This window comes from Chroicocephalus ridibundus, chromosome 10, assembly GCF_963924245.1.
Source record: "Chroicocephalus ridibundus chromosome 10, bChrRid1.1, whole genome shotgun sequence".
Classification (NCBI taxonomy): Eukaryota; Metazoa; Chordata; class Aves; order Charadriiformes; family Laridae; genus Chroicocephalus; species Chroicocephalus ridibundus.
Window position 1 is genome coordinate 15781048 of NC_086293.1, and position 22561 is coordinate 15803608.

A 22561-nucleotide genomic window follows, 5' to 3' on the forward strand; every position below is an offset into this window, starting at 1 on the left:
ATAAATAATATCACGTGAGATCACAGGAGGAGGCCTCATCCTCCCCCAAAAAGTGAGATAATTAACTGCAAGACATGTTCTATCACTTGCTGCTCCATACCAGCCAATAAAGTTGCCCAAGAGGCTTCACCGTGGTATCATACAGAGTGTCCTTCTTCCTCTGTGCAACTCATAACAACCTTCCTCCACCAAGATAAACTCACACTAAAGGACAAATAACCTCTGTCTGCTAACAGAGGGTTGGCTGGCCCAGGAAATTGGGGTGAGCTTCAAGGATGCCCAGAAAAAAAATAAAATATCCTGTCAATATTATCTCCTGTCCTTGCCAAGGAATGCACAGTCACATCTCAAGTACCTATCTCCCTTTGGGAAAGGAGGTGTTACACAAGGACAACTCAGGTCATCTGTGAATTCACCTTCCTTGTGCAGCTGGTGGGACTCTGGCCTCAGCATCAGAAACACATAGGCTCTCCTGAGCACCCGCCACTTCCCACCCGCACAGGTGTGACTCTCCTTGGGCAAGAGGAGAGGCAGAGACCATGTCTCTTCTCCTATTGTCCCACTCGTTGTTGTCCACTGGCATTGTTTGATCATGTGTGTTTGGAGAGCTATGGGGCTGTGCAGTCAGACAGCATGATACTCTCACAGGTTATTGTCTTGGTTTTCCTTTTGGTTTTTCCTGCAGACTTAGAGAATTGCAAATAAGAATATTTTCCTTCAAACATTCTCAGTTTTTTTAAGGTGAGCAAACAAGTGTCAAACCTGTTCCTAAAAAACAGCCATCTCTTTTTTTCTCTTCCATTCCACACAGGGAGGAGTGCATGAGAAGAAGGGACAGACAGAACAAGGGAGGACCACAGGGGGCGAAGAAGGGCCAAGAGAAAGACAATGTGAGAAGGCAAGAAAATAAATAGAAACACATGAGGTAAAACAACACTCGCTTCATCACTAGACAGCTCAGCAGGGTCACAGATGACATGAGGAACAAGCCCAGCAATCTCAACAAAATACCGTCCAGGTTGTGTTAAGACAAGAGACTTCCCCTGGAGCCCATCACAAACTTGGGTTTGCCTGCACATTGCGTTGGTCAGAGGTGGTGGTGCTGGTGCTGCTGCTGCCGCCGCCGCCTGGGGGGCTGCTCAGCATGTCCCCTCCCAACTTGTCCCCAGCAGAGATGTGAGAGACTGGAACTTTAAAATAATTTTCTCAAAGCTTGCTTAAGTTCTGCAAATTGGTGGCAGGCTTGCGGGCCGATAAGAAGCTTGCATGTATCTATTTAGCACCTTCAGCAGACTATCCTCTTGCTTGCCAGTCACCACCCAAGATTGCCATCAGACGAAGAGGGTGTGTTGCCCCCCCAGCTGGAAAAGCCATGTTGCCATTCAGCTGGAAAGGGTGTAGGCCTTTGGCTATCGGAGTGGCCAGACCCTGCCTACCCCACAGCCCACCTGGGCCTGTGCCATTAACTCCAAAATTGCTGAAGCACAACAACTGCGCTGAGCCAAGCGCTGCCCAAGCAGCAGGGGACAGGAAAAGCTTATACGGCAACTGTGTAAAATGACAATTAGCTGGGCAAAGGCCACCGTTACACTGATTGGTCAAGCTACGGACCGACCCGGACTACAACTGGCGTGGCGACCCACCACAATCTGGGAATCAGGACCGAGACCCCCACCACCATAAACCACGGATCAACAGGATACCAGTGAACTTCCAGAGGACCACCGAGACATCGTTGGGCTTCTGGTGGTGACTATACTCTTGCTAACGCTCCGTAATACCGCTTCTCTTTTCTGCCTTTCCTCTATTTCCGCCCCTACTCTATCGCTCGTCTCAGCGACTATTGCTGGGGAATAACAATAAACCTGCAGTAAGGGGCATCTGACCACATTTGTGTCTTAATGTCACACTTGGAATCACTGCAAACCTCTCCCGGGCCCAATGTAGTCCGACGGGGACGTAACGAGAGGGAGCACAAAGCAGATGCCTGCACACAGAGTCAGCGAGCTCAGGTAGCCCAGGCACTCACAGCTGGTCTGTGCACCAGGGCTACCTGCAGCTCGACATCTGAGTCAACACAGCTGGGCTTGCTCCGGGGACTCCTGGGCAGCAGAGGACCCTGCTGCAGGGAGTCACCTTTTGGCAGATATACAAGATAAGCGACTTGCAGGCAGGACTGCAGCTGAATGAGCAGCCTCAAAAGGCAAGGCATATCTTTGCGTTTTGCTGCTTTATTGTTTTTTTTTTTTAATTGAAGAAAATGCACATGAGGCCATCTCTTTAGGGATCGGGCTATGGGAGCTCTCTGGAGCAGCAGAGCATCATCTCCCTGAAAATACTTCCTTGCTTATTAGGGAAATGAGAGACACAATGGGGCTGCGTGGTCCACAGCTCCTCTCCCCTTGGTGTCTGCGCGAGGCTAGGGGGCAAGAGCATCATCCACCTGCACTGGATTATTCTTTTGCATGTTGACCTCATTATGGCTCTCCTGCTCCACGTTTGATGTACCTCTGCAGAATCAAATTCAGCGAGGTCTGTACCTGGGCTGAAAAATATATGTCCCAGGGGCACTTCCTTGGCCATCCTGGCTTTCATTAACCAAGCTTCTCCACTGTCCTTTTTTCACACCCATTAAACAGCACCAAAGGGAGCTGGCAATACATTTTCCTTTGCCCTTCTCTTTTGTGCTCCTCATTGATGAATGGCTAAAGCAGATGCACAGTTGTCTTTGAAGGCTCTGGCGGATGAGCATGTTGAATCAATGATGGATTGGACCAAATGAATCACAGTGTGGGAGAAAGCGCAAGGCAATGATTTCTAAGCGGCCTTCACATCTTTACACTTCAGAACTTGCTTTAAAAGCCTGTTTTCTTCTTTTTATCTGGTTCCAGTTTCTGCAGTGCCTTTGCATATGTTGAGGGAGGTAGGGGGGGAAAGGAGGGGAACCTTTACATATAAACAGAAGATTCCACTTCTCCGTCAGACAATAATGAAGCATTGTCATTTAGGGAGTTCAAATAGCTGGGAAACCACTTCAAGGCCATGCAAAACAACTGGGTAGCATCAGAAAGAACAGCAGTTGGCAAACTGAGCGGCAGCGTTTAAAACTCCAGTATAGCAAACTAACAAAAAAAACCCCCCAGCTGGTTCGCTGGCCTACCTCCCCTCGCTGGGACACAGGAGCTGCTTCAGAAAGCAGCTTTAGTGAAACAACATTTTTAGGATACAGTGAATTTCCAGAGATTATGGGATATATAACTGCCGCTGCTCGTTCTGAAATGAAACCCCGCGCGCTCAGCCAAGTCCCGCGTGTCCCTATCCGCAGCGAGCGGGAGGTCTCCAATACCCATTTAGAGCATCAGTCATTTCCAGCTTGGCTGCTCTTGGGCCCTCCCTGTGCCTGATGACATGATTGTGCTCATCACACAGATGTCTTTCTCCCCACGGATACACCAGGGTGGATATAGGAAATCAAAGCCATCGATTTTGCAGTGTTGCTGGAAGATCAGCGCTGCCTTCCTGGGCACCGGAGAGTGACAAAGCTTGTGGAAAAAGGAAATTGCCTTTTTGGGCTGACAATGGACAAGAGGGAGAAGAACATGCGCACAGACACACGCACACACACCTTCAGGCTCAGACATCTGAAAAAAACCCAGCACACACACCTTCAGGCTCAGACATCTGAAAAAAACCCAGCAAAAACCCATACCCCAGGCTGGGTATCGTTTTTTATGGTTAAGCAACAAGCCACGCACATTCACTTCCAGGTCTCCACCACGCTATTCTGCAAAGTGCCCAGATAACCCTACCATGAGGAGGACGCTCGTGGCTGATCTCTGCCTGGGCAGAGGTTTTCCCCCACGCAAGCCTCTGCGGGATCTGCTTTATATCACAGCTCGGGACGGTGCTGCATGTGGAAATACAAGTGGAAGCTTGTTCTGAGCACAGAATTTGCAAAGCCTCTTCGCTTAACCAGAGCTAAACATGAGCCAAGGACAGCTTGGTTTGACTTCCTTTATTCTGGATAGCCCAGGTGAAGTGCCACAGCTCCCACAGCAGCACGGAGAGGCTGTGGCAGGGGTGTTGGCACCAGTGCTGGTGCTGGGCTGTGGGCGCTGGGGTGGGCGCACTGGCAAGAGTCGGCCCAGACGGGAGAACGACAAACTGGAAGCTACTCCCATGGCACTTGTCGGAGACACAGTTTCAGCAGAAAGCAGAGAAAAGGGTCCCAGAGAAAATATGAAGGGCTTATTCTCCAGCATACTTGCCCCAGTGTTGCCACTTGCCACCCAGTCACATTTGCATAGGAGCTGCCCATCCACCTACAGCACCAGCATCACCGTGCACCTCGCTGGCTGCCTCCTCGCCAGGGACAAATTCTTCTGCTCCAGAGATAACGGACTTGGATGCACAAACTCCTCAGGCAGCCGCTGCCCTGACCCCTGCTCCCCAGCAAACAGCAACTGCCGGCGCCGCGGGCAGGGACCAATCCAGCTGCAGCTTCCCAATAAATATCTAAAATCTCCCTGGCCTGGCAAACAGGGCTCTGGAAAACGCCTGCTGCTCTCTACACAGGCAGCGGTATTTATGAAGTGCTATGAGGTTTGGAAGTATTATTTTATCCACGGTCAATGGAAGTAGGGACAAGCTGAAACACGATTTGCTCAAGACTTTTAAAGCGTAACACCAAGTTTACAATTAAAACAGTAGAAAGGGTTGTATGAGCCTGTCTGTGGCCAGAGGACGGTACTGCAAACCCTGTCGCAAAGGGAAATGTGTGAAATAGAGGTGCTTAGGACAAAGGGAAGCCTGTTAAACTAAGAAAAGCCTGAATAAACAGTTTTTTCACCAATACCACTTTCAACTTCATCCAGCCAGAGCTTAAAGATAAAAGAAAAAGGAGCTGCTGATTTTCCAGCAGCGGAAAGGCAGCTGGTGGCTTCAGGGATGTGTTTATTAAGCATTGCACTCGCATGACTGATCCGATGGGGACTCGGGCCCTGCAAGGCCAACGCAGTCAAGTGCTCACGGGGGTTAAGTCTTCCTTGCTTTGCGGACCCCGCAGGTATTTGAAGAGAAATGAAAGTTCTCCAGCTGGAACCCCCCGGGAGCACACTTCCCTCGGTAGCCCCACAGATACAGAGACCAGTGTCGGGATGGGACAGGGATGTTGCGAGCCGCACGCCCTGGGTGCAGCCCTGTAAAACACAATATCCCCGTCCCAAGGGGGCATTTAGAGACACGACCTGTCACGTTTGTCACCAGTTCTCGGTGTTTTCCGATGCACACACCCAGCGGGGTGCAGCAACGCCCCGTGCATCAGCTGGGCTACAGGGCACCCTATGCTTTGAAGTTTTCCTCTTCCAACAAGAGCGCTGGTTGGTATGAGAGCTCACATACTTATTAGGAGGTAAGGTTGATTAATTGCCTTTCCCCCCCCTTCCCCTCCGAGGGGGGGCTCCTCAATGTTGTCTCGATGACAGTGATTTTTCAGGACCATATGGCACTTCCACATCCCATTAGTAACGCGCCTGCTGCACCCTGTCTGCTCCGCTCCGAGTTTCATCTTTCACTGGGTTGGGGAATGTGAAATACCAAAGCTCTGGCCAAAAACTTCAAGGTCAGAAAGTTTAGGGAAATATGTTATGTGAAAAACCAAACTTCTTTTCTGCCGTTGACGGTGCCGGTGTCACACGGCAGCAGTATTGCTGCTGAGGGCCACCAACTTCACCCAGAGAAGGGTCCCGTCTCCAAAAAAACCTTACACTGTTGTGGTGCCCTAACAGAGATGCAGCTCTCCCCGGCCCAAGGGGCTGGGTTTTCTCTCTCATTACAATATACTTTCATAAAAGCAACCGAAACCCTATTTGTGGCTCTCCTCCCTCTCCCCCCACATTACAGAGTTTCCTCTGTGGCACACGGGGACATTTTTGCTCTTTCTGGGACTGGCAGCAGCTGCAGGGAACGTGCCCTGATGCCCACAGTCCCGGGGAGCAGGGAAGCTGCAGGCTTCGTGGCCAGACACGGCATGGTGAGGCTGTGCCAAGGTGCCTGATGCTGCAGAGCTACAGCTGTAGTAACAGGTAGGTCTAGATCAAAATGGCCTCAAGTCATCCAGATTGTTGCTTTTTACTTGGTTGTTTTTTTTACTCCATGCGGGTCATCATTTCAGGTCTCCAAGCCCCTCTAACGATGCGGCACTGTGCTCACAACTGCTTGGAGGTGCCTTCACCTGACCACAGATGTTACAGAGGGCATCGCTGAGAGCAAATTCACAGCAAAAGCAATTCCTGCTCCTCGCCAGTGCCCGAGCGCACCACAGGGACTTCTCCCAGCTCATTCTGGGACACCTGCAGAGCACTGACGTGGGTGCTCTTGTCCCGGTGGCTGGTGCGTGACAGAAGCTGAATCCCCCAGGAGAGCGGGCTGGGCTCCAGAAAGAAAACACACACACACTTGCTAATCCGCACAGCACAGCCCCCCTTGGCAGGCGGCGTGGAAAATGCCAGCACTCACAGATATGGTCTCCAAGGAGGACAGTTTCCAAAACCTAAAGCAAAGCGGGAGGGGCTGCCCCAGAGGCCGGGGGCCAGCACCCACCTCCCAACCAGCCGGCAGCTCCCAGCAGCAGAGGCTGCAACACACGGGTCCAAACACGGCACGCACTCACCCTGCAACGATTTTGCTCGCTTATCGCATCCTTGGTTGCTGTTTTTGCAGGAGAAAGAGCCCAGCCAACTAAAAAATAAATAAATACAAAAGCCAAGCAGAGAACAGCTTCCAAATGACATTATTTTACCCGGTCATTCAGGTCCCATCACAGAAGGGAGTTTTTTTCCAGGGAGGAAGCAGTTATTCACCTCAGCTCCATCCTCAGTCCCCTCTGTCCAGGAGCTGGACACCACCATGGCCAGAAAGAGCCACCAGCAGTGGCTACCACCAGCTCTGGGACCCAAAGTGGTTCAGAGCATCTCTGTAGCCCCAGCAAGCCCCACAAGGACTGGGAACTGCTGTGCCGACACCACCCCAAGGACCCGAGCTGGAATCTGCATCAGGATCTCTGCCCCTTGCTTGGGAGAGCCCGTGGCTTTCTGCTCCAGTGGACAGGGAGACGGGGTCCTTCTCCTGCCAGACACCTGGCAATGGGCAGAGACCCCTCTGCTGCGATGCTCCTGGTCCTTCCATGGGGGAGGCTGGGAAAACCCTTCCTCAAAGACCTTCAGAGCCATGTAAGGGGAAAAAGAGGGCGAGGGGAAACCAGATCCCCGCTGAACTGCCGAAGAAGATCCCCACCACCGAGCCCCAGTGCCCACAGGACACATACCTTCCCCAGCCCCGTGAACATGCCAGCAAACCTTGCCGCTGTCTATCTAATGTATTCCATATGGAGCGTGCACCTCCGAAACATTACTTAAAATGGGAATAAATCCTTCACAAGACCTCTGCATGACAGATACCACTTGATTGAATTGCCAAGCAAGGAACTTTTATTTTAAGGAAAAATCTACAATTAACCTATTGTCACTCCGCAGCAGGGGGAAGCAATAAACTGTATATGTCTGCTTTCCAGCCAAGTCCGAAAGGTTTATCCACAAGCCCTTCTTAGCAAATCTCCTTCGCAAGTTCTTTTGATACCTTACGGATTTGTTAAACATTTATAACATGAAAGTGAGAATATTATACACACTGCCCTGGCATAAATCACAGGTCTGATCCTCTGTATACACTGGCAATGGAAAGGGGACCTGGAAGGAGTAACAGGGTTCTAGGCTGCAAGGTGAATAATTGGAGAGGTTTCCCTCATCCCTCCATCTAGCACTAAACGCACACAAAGGTATTATGAGAAGCTGGTCCTCCCCCAGCCTCTCCAGTTTTTCAAGTTTTACACCTGGGGAAAGAGGAATGAGCAATCACTGTTAGACATCGGCGAGGTGAGCGCACAGGACATTTAAGAAGTGGAAAAACATCTGTTTAGTCCAGATAGAAACCAGATGGAGGTGAGGGGGAGGTGGAGGATGGAGAAACAGTCAAGAGGAAAAACAGAAATGCGGTCAGGAAGAAGGCTGCAGGAGAAGAGAGACGCTTCCACGAGGCATAAGTCTCACCCCAGAAACCTGCACCTCCTTCTTGGGGCAGTGGGCAAATGTCTCGGACACGGCTCTTGCTCACAGGATGAGGGGTTGGGGGCGACTCGAAGCAGATGATTTTGGAAACTCAGATGCTACCTGGCCACCCAGGATACCATGTGGCCACCAACACTGGGGATGGCACATCCCAGGTCTCACTGGTGGGAAAGATGGTGGATGTGGGCTCATTTCCAGCCACCAAAGAGTGACAGATATCCCTGGGGGTCTCCAGCTCCCCAGCTCTGCCCACCAAAACACCCCAGTGGTGCCAGGACCAAAGACGCTTCCTCCAAGGGATAGCTTGTAGACTGCAAGTACAGGATTTTAAAAAGGTCATTTGGCTCTATTCCCCAATCCTCTTTATCCTCACATTCACAACAGCAATCAAGTGCTTCTCTTCTGCCATAGCGCAGCTTATTCTAGGGCTTTCAGAGACACCAATGTGGAGCTTTTATGGGTGTAGTAGGGGCAGTAAATTAAAGTGATGCCTGGCAGACAGGGTGCAGCAAGCAAAATCTAAAAGGGTATGGCACAAGGCCATGGCAAGGGCATGCAGACATTTTGGGAGATGGTTGTAGTGCCTTCAGGCAGAGAACAACAAGTAACTTCAGCAAGAGGGCTGGAAATCCCCCGGAGCTGAACCGCCAGGATGCTGGGGAGAAACATCATTGCAACACCAGGGACACGTTATCTGTGGATGCGTCTGTGATGCAGACAGCCAGGTTGGAAAGATCACTAAAACAGGACAGTGAGATGCACTGCAAAAGTCACCCCCAATCTAATAAGCTCTGTTTCCTCCTGGATTTGTGTTGGACTTTGCTCTCAGATTCCACTTTGGCTGGTAGAGTGGATACCAAAAAGAAAAAAAGCAATATTTTTTTTAAGCTATAAAAGACGGCTCCAATAGTATCAAATGCTAGAACTGAAGAGCAATTTCCTCATCATACAATATTTTCCCACAGAAAAAAGAAAAAATGGTCAAAACACACTGTTTTTTGCAGGAAATGTTTAGTTTCAAGGCCATTTTGATTTGTTTTTTAAATCCAGGTGAAGTGTCCTATTTCAGGCAAGCGCCAAAATTGATGGTCCTTTTTTATGTTGCTGTTCAAAATGCATCTGTTCCCAAAGTTGCAAGTAGGATCAAAATAAGCTCCCCCCTTACACCCAAACAAGACACAAGCGCTTGAACTTCGTCACTACGCAATCTAAGAATTACGTTGTTCAAATCTCCCTGAAGTATTGCCAGTTTGGGAAAAATATTTCCCACTCCGTTTAAAAGAAATGCATTGCAAATGGCCTCAAGCTACTTCTTAGCTTGATGAAATGCTGTGCGTGAACGGAGACCTCAAATATCCAGAAATTATTAGCAAAGAGGTGAGAACAAATGAGCCCTCTTCTGACCAGGTCCTGCAGAGGATAAGGCAGGAGAACAGGACTGGATCAGGGAGGAGGACGGGTCGGTGACTGAAGCAGACAAAATACAGAAGGAAGAAGAACACAGAGGTACCCCAGAAGATGAGTAGACCGTGCTCATGCAAAGCCTAATTCCAGCCCTCTGCAGCCCGCCGCTGGTGCCCCTGCAGGCAGGACACCCAGAGAAGCGGCATTCAGACTGTGCTTTTGGACCACGAGCTGGGCAAACGAAATCTGAGTTCTCCAATTTTGCAGTCTCTAACAGGAGCTCACCCTACCTAACCAAAGAGCGTCCCTGCTCTCGTGGAGTCCTTCACTGCAGACACAATGCAGCTGAGCATTTATGCCTTCCTTACTAGACGTAAAGCACCTGCGGTCTCTTCTCTGCCCCACTCCCTGTTTGCACAAAACCTATGGAAACCTTGCTGTCCTGGGGCCCAGTACACGTACAAAGCTGTTCTCTCGCCAGCTTCCTCTCCGGCCGGCTCCCAATTTGTCTGCAAACCACAAGTTTAATTGGAGTTGGCAAGTGTTTTGACTTCAAAAACGTCTGTAACACCTGGAAGACAAAGCTCAGGTTTAAGGGGGGGAGGAAATGGGATGACATCCAAATGCTATTGTCACGCTCTCAGCTGCCTCAAAAAGAAGGAATCGGTAGCTGCAGGGTCCGGCGCGTGCAGGAGATACACAGGCAGCTCTGCCTTCCTCCAGCTTCATACCAAAACACGCTTTTGAGGTCACTTTAAAAGTAGTTAAAAACACCTTTTGCCAAAAAAAAAAAAAAAATAGACACACCCTATACGGTTTGCAGAAAATTAATTCCAAGAACTAGGAAGAGATGGTGATGTGCCATTCCTAGCCAAAACCAGAGACCATGAAGCAATCAAATCATGTAGCAGCTAAGGGCAGTGGATGGGAAAGACTGTTCTGCTGAAGGATGCCGTGGGGGGAGACACCCCCACGGGCTCCTTCAGCATCCTCACAAGCTAGACAGTCAGTTTGGATCAAGTCCACAGCAGTGCAAGTCTGCACGCTCCATTATCCCACAAGACGCGAGTTCCAGCTGTCTGGACACCAGCTTTACAGTCCTCTCCGCTACAGTTTGCAGTGCTTTAGGAGAAGAGGCGTGCGAAAGAGCCGGTCGGCTGTCACGGCAGGAGCTATGCCCCGGGAAGGTGCTCTGAGGGTCTGCCCTCCTGGGTTTTGGAAACTTTATCTGAAAGGCTTCAGTGCCTGCTGCTTGTTTGACCTGTTGCAGGAAGAGAAGTAACGGAGCCAGCTCCCATCAGAGCTGTGAGTGTAGAGTTGGACGCCCAGTTTGCTACTTTTTATGCAAAAAAAAAATGTTTATGGTCAAGTCTTGCTGAGCCTTTGAAAGACTGGCTTCGGAGGAAAGATGCCAGTAGCTTTACCTCAGCAGAGTGGGGGGCAGATTTCCCCTCATCAGTACGTTCTTGTATTCCAATCAGTGATGCTCTGCTAGTTACCGTGGTCTTTCTCACCAGCAAGGTACAGCTGAAAACCCATTCCTCTCCCACAGCTTTGGGGCCACAAATACCAACCCTTAGAAAAGATCTACACCAGGAGAAAACTGCTACGATGCAGAAAAATTCTGCAGTAACACCGTGTTTTAGCACATTATGTAGACCTGAGAAGAACATAACCCCTGTTTGTCAGCTTTCCCCACCAAGTTTCACCTTTTATTTTCAGGTATCACATTGTTGAAAGCCCTACTTATTTTTTCAGAAGGTCGGTTTATCTTTATTTAATTAATATGTAGATAAAGAGCACACAAAGTTTGAAAGTCTGATGCCGAAGAGGTGAATTGGCCATTTCTGCAACTCTCTCATTCAAGCCATTTATCAAGCCTTTAATAACAGGCACTAACATATGAGAAATGTTAACAGAGAATGAATGTTAAAAAATTAAATGGTTTGCAAGGTGCTCCAGCTACAGCCCCAGAGATCAGTCTGATTCCTGTAACAGATTTCCTTCCCTTCCAGGGAACCAGTAACTTTTGCATCCTTGCTGCAAAGGGAGACAGAGGGCTACTGACATTTTCCCAGTACTAAGGCAACGCACACAACCAGAAATCAAGTAGCTGTTTTATTCTACCCCATACTTACACACATTGCATCCCATCCTTTTTTTTTTTTTCCTTGTTGTGTACACACACTTTTTAAACCGCTCGGCATTCTATTGAGTGACTTTCTTAAACCTGGGCAAACTCTTCTGATCCAGATTTTTGGGGGGGGGGGGGGGAAATCTGGAAAATTTGAGTGATAATTAAGATTGTGACACTGACGTGATTGCCACGTGAGGGCACAGACAGTTTTGTTCATTAAAAAAAAATATCTCAAGAAGTTATGCAAGCAAGAGCAAGTATAACAAAAGCATGCACTGAGCTGTCTCCTATTAACAGCGCAGATCAAATGAGCCAATGCAACTGCTTCTGCTTTGCCTAAATAAATGCCTGGATCAGTCATCAAAGTAGGATTGTTTTCCACAATACACTTCCTTGAGCAACCCAGATAGCCTTTGTGTTGGCCCCAGTAATGATGTAATGGGAAAAACTTACAGGCATTCTGTCAAAGCCATGCAGATTGCTCAAAATACTATTTCCCAAGGCTCCAGCTTCGCAGGTGTGGACTCAGCAGCCATCAAGACTTGCTATGATTAATGACTTTTTCCAACGTGTTGCCTTACATTATATACAGCAAGCTAACTTTTATTAAATTATGGATGATCTATTAGAGGATTCTAATCACCTGCAGGCTGCCATATGTAAGGAAGCCGTCAAAACCTATGCAAGCTGGGTATCTGAGAGGCAAGCCAGCCTAAACTTTGCGCTACCTATATGCATGGAGGTACTTATAGACCTCCTGCCTGTATTGCCTTCTGCCTGTTTGCCTTCTGCCCAGCCACTAAAGGAACACATTTTGGAGAAGGACTGCTCCTGTATCAAAGCCATCAGCCAAAGAGCCAAGGGCCATCAGTCCTTATGGAAAGCATCTGAAAACACCCTGGACATTGGAACCAGCAACCCCTGCTGAACGTGTCCAAAACCAGGCAGCAGAGAAGGCATCTGAAGTCCCAAGGAAACACCTTGCACAGAGACACCAGTTCAAACAATGCAGTAGCTCAGAGTCACCCAGCCATTACAGTCACAACTGGAGGTGAACAAAACAAAACAGCACTTGATAAAATATAATCTCACAAGAGAAGCAATTCTCATTCACTTACCCCTCATGTTGTAGCTTGGGACCACCACAGATATTCCAAGTGTCACGAGGTTCCACCATGCACTCAAAAGCATCCAGCATACCCCAGAGGCATTTCCTTCTGCCTGAAACAAGGACAAGTCCTAGGACCAGGACCAAGGAGTCATCTGAGGCATAGCCCTGGTATTTCTGTCAAAACAGCCAGCAAGTCATCATGTGAAAAATAGCATCCATTGCCTGCCATTTCACCCTCAAGGATCCCTTGAAGGATGAAAGCTTGGGGCAGTGTACGTGGTGCCTGGGACGTGAGATTGGCAGTTGATAATTTGCAGCTGATTTTCTCCCCACAGGTGTAGCCCATCTGGAAAAGCCAGGGAGCCACAGCACACAGACACCCTGTAAACCCCATAAATGCTGGGGAGAGCAGGCAGTACCTCTACTGCAGACAGCCCTGGTTCAAAGGGAGGGGTTTCACAGCCAAGGTCTTGTGTATCATGAGATGGTGTTGATGGAGTGGAAGGGAAGGAGCTCAGCTCCCCTTCCTCCTCTCAGCAAGCCTGTGCTCGCCCATGTCAGCGAGCGGTGAGCCTGTGCCCAGGGGATGTGGCTATTTACTGCGTTGCTGCCAGCTGGTTTCATTGACTGCAAAAACCTCAAGCAGGAGGCAAGAATTGTATTTTTTCTCTCTTCCTCACACATTCTCATCTGGGGTTTCTGTTGGATGTAAGCTGTCCTCAACAAAAAAACCCTCTCGGTGCCCTGGGAGCAGGTGACGTTGCATGTTGCCCTAGCTAGGTGAGGAGGCAGACGGAGCTGGTAGATACGGCCTTATTTTCAAGGTGCCTGGCTATGGATCTTCTAAAGCACAACAGATGATGCTCTAGCCTAAGGTAACCGGAACAAAGAAGCTCTGGATACTTGGGATGGAAGGGGAGTAATTTAGCCCTCTTGGAGAAAAATATGGAAGCTAAAGAGCAAATAGAAATCCTGGCTGAATTTAGCTCCTCTCTGGAGCAGCATGGTTGTGAGGCTAAAAGTTCCATGTAGTTTCCTTTAATCCGAGACAAATTATGTCATACTTGGGGGGGGCTTGGGGTTGTTTTTTTTAAAGTTGGATCCCAAGGGTCTTTTCCAACCTGAATGGTTCTATGATTCTATGAGGGCATCTTTTGCCTTGTCACACAGTGCTGCTTCCAGCACAAGTTGGTAACAGATTCAACCTCATTACTTCTGCGTGAACTCTTACATTAGTGTGCCTTACTGCCAAGTTGATGGAAACTTCATCTCAAAGGCAAACTGAATAAAATCCCCCTGGGATATAACAGAAACACTCATAATGCATCCCTGTGACTTCCCATGGTCACTCACGTCTTGTGGGGAGATGAAGTAAATGTGTGAGGGACGCGTGTCACTGGAGACACACAGAGCTTATACAAATCTCAAACGTCCACCACTGTGTCTGTGGACAAAGTTGTCCAACTACTGCAATGCTGGCATGATGATGCTACAGACTCATTCATATGCCATGGCAAACTCTGAGAGAAGTTTGAGACAGTTCCCATCTACTTGTTTTCCCCCTGTTTCTAATTAGTTATGGCATTGGCATAAAGCAGGATCTGTGTCTATTAAGTCCTCATCTGCTCCTCCTTATTCCCACATGAAGTCATAATCCTTCATGTCATCCCAACTGTGCACTATGGAAGTGATTTAGGATGTCTCGAAATGAAGGATAATGACTTCAGGTATCGAATAAATAGAATAACTGTGGAGGAAAACTACGCTTGTGTCACACACTGGTGGCAAGAAGTACATGCGTTAGCAGAGGGAGACAGGGAGAGAAGCAGAGGACAGCCTGATGTATCCACAGAAGAATTTGAAGAACAATCATGCGATTTTACACATGGCAGATGTCTAAGATATTTTGAGAGATTCTTCTCAGAGCCTCTAAGCCACAGCAGGGCCCTGCCACATATTTTGTTCTTCATATAATGATGCTGTGCCATTTGTATTGCACTATTGATGCACTCCTGGGTGGTACCAGCAGGACAAGAAGTGTGGTTAATAGTTGGCTTCAAGGGCCAAGCAGAAATATCAGCCTGCAGTTCAGTCCCTAGCCAAGAACAAGGCACTCAATAGCAAGGAAACAGATTTCTTTTCTAAACAAGGGATCAAAGTATAATGAAGCAGCGGACAAATCCTAATATCTTCCAGCCAGATGAAGCAACAAGAGGCAGTTTGGTAGTAATAGCCCATGGTAATCACAGAGGCAGTAACTTAGTACCAATAAAAGTTGTCACAAGGTATCTTGCCCCATTTCCAGTACGGATAAAAATCAAGGACAATGGTTGGAAAAAACTAGCTCTGACCTGCAAGGCAGTGCTTGCTTGCCAGATCCTTCCAAAGTTTGGCTGCTGTGGTCATTCTGCAATCATCTTCCTTTAATTGTTATATGGGATCTGGACCTTTGAGAACAGCCATAATTTGTGCAACTTTAAGCTAAATTTGCCTTGAAAATACTGCCAGGCAGAGACCACCCTTGCTGATGGCGCCCTTCATCTGTAGTATAAAGACTTGACAGTGAGCTATTAAATAAATACTCAGCTTGAACAGCTTTTTGAGAGGGCACCCTGCACTCACTACGTTTGGGGTTCTCCTTATCAATGTCCTGAGCCCACAGAGAGGTGTGGGTTGTTTTAGGGGGGTGGGGTGTGAGTTACCTTTGTTTGCTGTGAAAGTCACTGGAAATCAACAGCCATCAGCAAGGAAACAGAAGCTTTACTCTGGAAACATTTTGGAGCCCGTTACTTTTATTAAGCAAGCTGGTGGCTCATTTTCCCACTTACACTGAGGCAAGGGTTTGAGGTAAAAGAAAGCATTTACCATTTTTCAGATGCACCTGAAGTCTATTGCCCTTTCTAGAGGAGGCTTGTCCAGAGTGAAGAAATAGTCTCAATTTAAAGCATCCCTATCCAAAAGAGAAGTTAAACTCCTCCTCCTCTGATATTTCTAAACCTTTTTCTATTATTCTCCAAGCAGGTGGCTCCTATTTTATCTGTAGATGGATCCCAGCTTTGCTCCACTTGCATGATTTCATCTAACACGTTCCTCTGGGGCTGCAAGAACTTCATGCTTCCATCTCAGCCTAGAGGTGAAAGCAACGAAAAGAAGTTACACCATATAATTATAGTTATTATGCCAGTTAATAGAGCTCTTCATAGCATAAACACTATTAGTGCTAGTCACTGTCGGGAATAGCTGTGTCTCCAGCTCTGCTCTTGCTGTCGGAGGCTCGGCACAGATCTGAGTCCAAGCTCAGGTTTGAAGAGCAAACCCCGATACCTGCCAGCTCGTGCGCAGGGCCAAATCTCTCCCTGGGCTTGGGGAAACTTCTGGATTTTGGATCTTGAGCATGATTAGGGGAGAGTAATGTTGTGCCGAAATGTGTGATCCAAGCAGAGAGACAGCGTTCAGACTTCAGGTCTAGCAGCTTTCTTCCTGCTCTTGGAGCGAGTCCCTGGCCTTGTCTACAAAAACATGCTTTTAGGCAGTTGAGTGTAAACTTCAAGTTTGAGTACCACAGGTTTACACCCAAACCCTCTCTCTTATCATGCATTTTGCCAATCCAAATGGCAGGCAATATTCTAGTGCTAAGAGTCGGATTTCTCTCCCCCTTCTGTTTCAACAGTAAATTGCTCTCACGCTTTCCTGACAGGCTACTTTTAAAAAGAGGACATAAATAAACATATATTTATACAAAAGTTTTAAAACAACTCTTTCAAGAGGGAAAAACAAAATGATCAGAGGTGGCAACGTTGTGACAGAACACGGATTTAGTTAATTGGATCTAGCTATTTGCACCATCTTTTCCTAACTGCCTGTGCCAGTCCCGGGCTGGGAAAGCAATTTAACTCATTGCCTGTGAAAAATGAAATGACAGCAGCTACTTGAGTGAACTTTCACATTAACGAAGCATGATCTGGTGTTGATCAAAGACTTCACGTTCCTGGAGGAACAGAGTTCAAGCACTGGTCTCTAATTTTAAGGGAAGAAAAGGCTTACATGTCATTGCAAAGAAAACCCTTCGGAGTTTGAGCCCAAACTAAACTTTCATGTCAGCACTGCTAGTGACCCTATACTGACGCTTGTCTTGATCATCTCTTCCTTTAATTCTCACTGTCATATGCTGCCTCCTGCTAAGCTGAATCGGCTTCACCCATTACAGCAGTGAGAAGTGATGTTATCATTAGTCATTGCTGCTAGGCACTTTTGGATCACGTCATACATTTCACAGGTTGTTCCAACAAAACGAGCTCTGAGGAGAGCAGGGTTGGGATCCAAGAGACAGAGACCAGCTTTGGGTGGCAAGATGCCATAAGATTGTCCTTGCAGATCTGGTGTAACCAGATGAACTAATAAACCTCTGGAGTGCTGATGCTTTGGTTGATCTGATCATACCAGAGAAACCAACTCTTGCAACTTGGATGCCAGGAGTCAAACCATTGCAGCTTGCCACGAGCAGCTGATACCAAAGACCACTGTTAGCTATGTGTAAATGGGACTGTTGCTGTGACGAATAATCACTGTGAACTTGTACACTCCCCACAACACACCTCCTGTAACCTTTCTGATCATTTGTCACCATAATAATATTGATCGACACATCAATGCACTAGAGTGACAATATAAGGGATTGTATCCATGGGTACTGGACATTTCACAAACCTCAGCACCATCAGTGCCCACCACCATGAGCATTATTTGAAGAAGATAGACTTTGTTACAGAGAGATTTGTGGCCCTGCAGATAGAAGCACCAAGCTGGAGTGAAGGAAAATTGTCAAAGACAATGATAGTCAATGTGAGCTTTTCTATTTTACTGCCTCTGGTCTTCAGTCTGCCCCAGGAGAAGTCAAACACATCCCTCACGAGGTCTGGCAGGATTGCTATCGTTGTCCATCCAGCGTGCCACATCTGCTGGCATACTCTGCAGCCTCACCAGGGCTCCTGTTCAACGCTGGGTCTTGCTCTGAAAGCCAAGGCATTCATGAAAAGGGACTGTAGATCCCTCACGGTTAAAAGTTATTTAGAAGGTCTAGCTTGCAAATCAAATTACAGAGATGTACTTTTGCAGGAGACAGAAACTAAGTCCATGTTCAAGATGAAGGTTGCCCTGTGTTCAGGGCTCGCGTGAGTTCCTGGCTACGCCCCAGGTGCGCAGGGTCGCCTAAGGTGAGTCATCTGGGGCTCCGGTTCCCCAGCTGGAAAATAGGGATAATACTTCTGTTCTCACCTCAGTTTGTCTTCTCTGTTTAGATTTCAAGCTCCTCAGGGCTGTGTCTTGCTACATGTATGTACAGTTCCTAGCTTAATAGAGTCATGATCCAAACTGAAGCCTCCAGGCACTCCTGTATATTATATCATTACTAATTTCACAAGAGGTTGCAATCAAATTCCTTTATCGGGCAAAAAAAACCCATAGAAAAGAATAAAGCAAGCTATTAAAAACTGAGGAACATTTTTGCTGAAGTAGAAATAATGGTACTTTGTCCCAAAATGTATAAAATATGTATTGCAATTAAATTCTCTATTGGCAAATTGCTCTACAATTAAAAAACACAGAAGCTTGAGTGAGGCAATTAGAATAATAGTAGCGTGTTAATTATAGCTTGATGGATTCTGCATGCTGTCAGCAATTACCTTCCAAGTGTGCACTTCTGAACCGACTCCAAATCCACAAAAAGACACCGGCAGAATTAGAAATATCTTCCTTGTTGGCATGCCTTTGCCGCTTTAAAATTTGTTTTCATAAATACTTTGGTAAGCTATTTAATTACATTTAATGAGGCTTGAGGAAGAAACATCCTCCATGCTGTACACAGACGCCTCTCTAGCAAAGGCAGCGAGGGAGAGCGCGACTGCGAGAACAGTCTCAGTTCCTACCCACTGCCCTCGCTGCATTATTTTCAGTGCACGGTGATCTTGTGCAAATGTGAGGCGATTTGGCCTGGTTTCCAGGGGAGCTGCTTTTAGACATCTTTTTTAAAGAGTTTATCTAAGGCCTTCAGATCTCTCTCGCCACGGGAAACCCCATGGCCGGCCTCTGGTCCTTGTCCCAGGGCAGGGGAACAGCAGTGGGGCTTTGGGGACAGGCACTGCGACGGCAGTTGCACGGTGCGAGGTGAGAGTCCTGCATGGAATTAAAATGGAATTAAAATGAATTAAAAAGCTTGGGTGTCAAATTTGAAAGCACGGGAAAAGAGCAAAACATTTTTTATTTTCATGATGCCTTCCCCACCAGGCAAGAGAAATCTGCTCCATAAAAGTGCCTTAAACTTTGGGTTTCTCACATTGAAGAACTAAAATACATATTTTTTTAATTCACTATATATTTGTATAACACTGCACTATCTTCTGTAATACACCTACCCTTCCTGCCTTAGGTTCCCTCTGCAGGGACAGGAGCTCTTGCTTTTACTTTGCAAGCAGCTTTCAAGCAAATTAGAGGACTAAACATAAGCCATTCTCCTGTTTTCTCCAGTTCTTGAAGGCTGAAATAGGACCCCAAGCCATGATAACATGAATTTTTTCACACCCCTCCCCCGGCGTAACAGAAGCCTAAACCCCAAGTTTTACCTGGTGAAAGCCCCTGTCCATAAATAACGCCAGAAATTCCCAGAAAGATTTAGGGCTGGCCCAGACAGTATCTGCAGTGTCTGTGATTGTCACGGGGGACCGAGCGCAAGGCTGGCTGAGGCTGGGGGAGAGCAACCGTCCCAGCCGACACCAGTAAGCATCACACCAGCTTGGCACACCAGGTGTATGGTCCCTGGGAAGGTGTGGGACCTGTGGGACGGGATGCCTGAAAGTCCTGGTCACCCCAGTGCTGAGCGGGGAGACGCTCTCGCAGAAATTGAGCTTTCCGCTTATTGTTAATCCCTGCAATCTGATATGGTTAGAGCTGTCCCAAAGGCCAAACAGTTGCTGTGCAGGTGGACCGTCAAGGGTAAATAGGGAAGAAAAGGGAAACGCTACGCCAGTAACGGCTAACGCTTCTTCTGGCGGTGTATGGTTGAGCTTTGGGGATGCTGAAATCGTAAACTCTTCATGCTGGAGCAAGATCTTGCCCCCATCAATAAACCTAGTTTCTACATTTCATACCAGGTCATCTTCCAAGGCCAAATCTTCCTCTCTCAGGATTTCCAGACTCTTTTCACCAGTGTACGTTGCACATACTGATCCCAGAAGGCACGGGGGCCGCGGTACAGTCCTCCCCACGTTTCTCTTGGGTCCAGGGAATGACTTGATTGCTGTCTGTGGCAGGCAGCTGGCTACGTAACCCAGAATAACCCTGTGCATTATGTCTGATGAAATTAATTGCTCTGTTGCTGAATCCCTAAGAAATCTAGAAGAAAAGAAGGAGAATAGGCGGGAGAAGTGAAAATCCTCATCCAGCGTGATAGCTTCCAAAAATGCGTCTCATCTCACACCTTCCCTCACATCATCAAAGCAGCATTTCATCATCATCACCAATGCTCGGGTAGAGGAGAAAGGACTCACAAGGTCTTTGCCCAGTTTTGGGACCACAGGCAGGAATAGTGCGGCCCAGCCTTAAAAAAACACCAACTCTTCGTCACTCTGAAAGGCTGGCTGCGATATGTGTTTTTATCCCTTAAAATACTGCAGCCCCTTCTCCCCACGTCTCCCCTGGTGCGAGGCCGGGCCGATGCGAGGGGTTAAACCGCATTCCCACCTGCCCTGGGGGCACTGAGCTTCCTTCCCTAAAGGCTGTATGGGCCACATTCAAACCTGACCAAGGCCAGTTGGATGCTCTCCACTCCACTCAGTTCAGGAGCAGGCTCTAAATTCAGTCTTTGGAGCGTAGCAATGCTCTAAGTTTAATTTTTCCCGTAATGATCTTGCTGCAGCTATCTAATGAGTCACGCTTCGGCCTGTTTTGGACTGGGTGCTCCCTTGCGTCTGGTGCGTGCTGGGCTTTCAGAAGCAGGGGTAAATTTGGGAAGCGGAACAGCGGCTTAGGTTCGCTCTGAAACACACGGGAGTAATTAAAGCACTCCTGCGACTGGCTCGTGGCAGGACACACGCGTCCCTGGGGAGCGTGGCCCCTCGTCCGCTTCGTTGCGTCGGGGGAAGGGCACCTCGGGGGCGTGAGGGATCCCCCAGGCTCCAGCAGACTGTCCGCATCTACGGGGGGTAGATTTTCAAATCTCTCTCCCCACGGCGGAGCGGCGGGCGCGGCCCCTTTAAGAGGGGCAGCGCGCGGGCCGGGGAGGGGGGGCGGTGGCCGCCCGCGTTCACACCTGGAGTGGGAAAGGGAGGCGGGGCCCCGCCGCCCCTGATTGACGGGCCGCCGGCATCAATGGGGCGCCGCGGCGCCGCGCCGGGGGGGTGGGAGGGGGGGAGCTGCCGGCCAATAGCGGCGTGCGCGGGCCCGCCGGAGGACGCCCGCCAGCCAATGGGGGAGCGGGCGGGGGGCGGCGCGGCTACATGTTGCGGTGTCGCCAACGTGGGTCCGCGGCGAGCGGCGCTCGGGCCGGGCGGCAGCGGCGGGGCCGGGCGGTGGCAGCGGCTCAGCCCCGAGGGAGCGCACCGAGGAGGGGGAGCTCCAGCGGCCGCCGGGCCGGAGCCGTGCGGCGTGAAGGAGGAGGCGCTTCCCGCGGCAGGGACGCGGAACCGACCCGCCCGGCGGCGGCGGGTGGATGCCGGTGCCGTGACCGCCCCGCGCCGCCGGCGGCCGAGGCGATGCTGCGGGCGGCGGAGCGGCGCTGAGCCTTCGCGGGGGCCCCGCGGCGTTACCGCTGCGCTCCGCGCCGGGGCCGCTCCTGCCGCCTCCTCCCGCCTCGGACCTTCTCCGGTGCCGGATACAAAATGGCGGTGCCGTCACGGGCGGGCGGCGGGGCGGCGGCGCTGCTGCTGCTGGGGCTGCTGAGCTCGGCCGCCGCCGGCTGCCCCGACGGCTGCGCCTGCGGCGGGGAGCTGCTGAACTGCGGCGGGCTGGCGCTGCCCGCCGTGCCCCGGGACCTGCCCCGCTGGCCGCGGCATCTGTGAGTACCGGGGAAGGGGCTGAGGGCGAGGCGGGGGGCTTGGGCAGCGCCGCTTGGAAAAAGACCCCAAACCGAAAAAAAACCCCGAAACTTAAGTTTTTACTTCTATTTTTTTTTTAAAGCGAAGCGGGCTCTGCCGCCTCGTAGGCGCGGAGAAGAAACTTCCCCCGCGGCCCGGTGTCTCCCCTGGGTCCCGCCCGAGGCGGCGGGTGCGATGCTGGTCCCGGGCGAGCGGAGCCCGGAGCTCCCTGGCCACTCGCTCCCTCGCCGGGCTGGCTTTCCTTCCCTTCCCCGCGGGTGTCCCGGAGGAGGAAGAGCCTGGGGTGGATTTGGTCCCCGGTGATGGGATCGGATGGAGATAACGGCCCGCTCGGGCTCCCGAATCCTTATTAGGACATCCATGGACACCCATCCCACGCCCGGCCTGGCGCTCCGGACCCCGCGCCGTGCCCAGCATCGCACCCCGGGGCCCCAGTGGGACCCCAGCGCTGGGACCGCGCTCTCCGTGTCGATGTTGCCAACTGTTAAGGTGTGAGATCCAGCAAGCGCGGGACGAAACGGAGCCACGGGCCCTTGCGGTGCTGTTGGGGCGCTTCGAGTTAAAACCAGGTGGTGGTTCCCAATAAAATCTGCGTGGCTGGCTGCCGTTCCCTCGGTTCTGGTCCGTTTATTGGAGTTACTAACCTGCGGTGTATTGTATGGCCTGGATGGTAGCCGAGCTTATAGCCCAGCATCTGGTG

The 22561-nt window shown here is 49.7% G+C and overlaps 1 protein-coding gene across 1 annotated transcript in view; it reads left to right on the forward strand.

Moving 5' to 3' along the window:
* Positions 1–21494: 21494 nt before the first annotated feature.
* LRIG1 (leucine rich repeats and immunoglobulin like domains 1) overlaps positions 21495–22561 on the forward strand; it is a 95820-nt gene continuing 94753 nt past the window's right edge. The window contains exon 1 of the mRNA XM_063347556.1: positions 21495–21821. Coding sequence (XP_063203626.1) covers positions 21646–21821 — 176 coding nt within the window. The 5' untranslated portion in view covers positions 21495–21645. The remainder of the gene's footprint in view (positions 21822–22561) is intronic.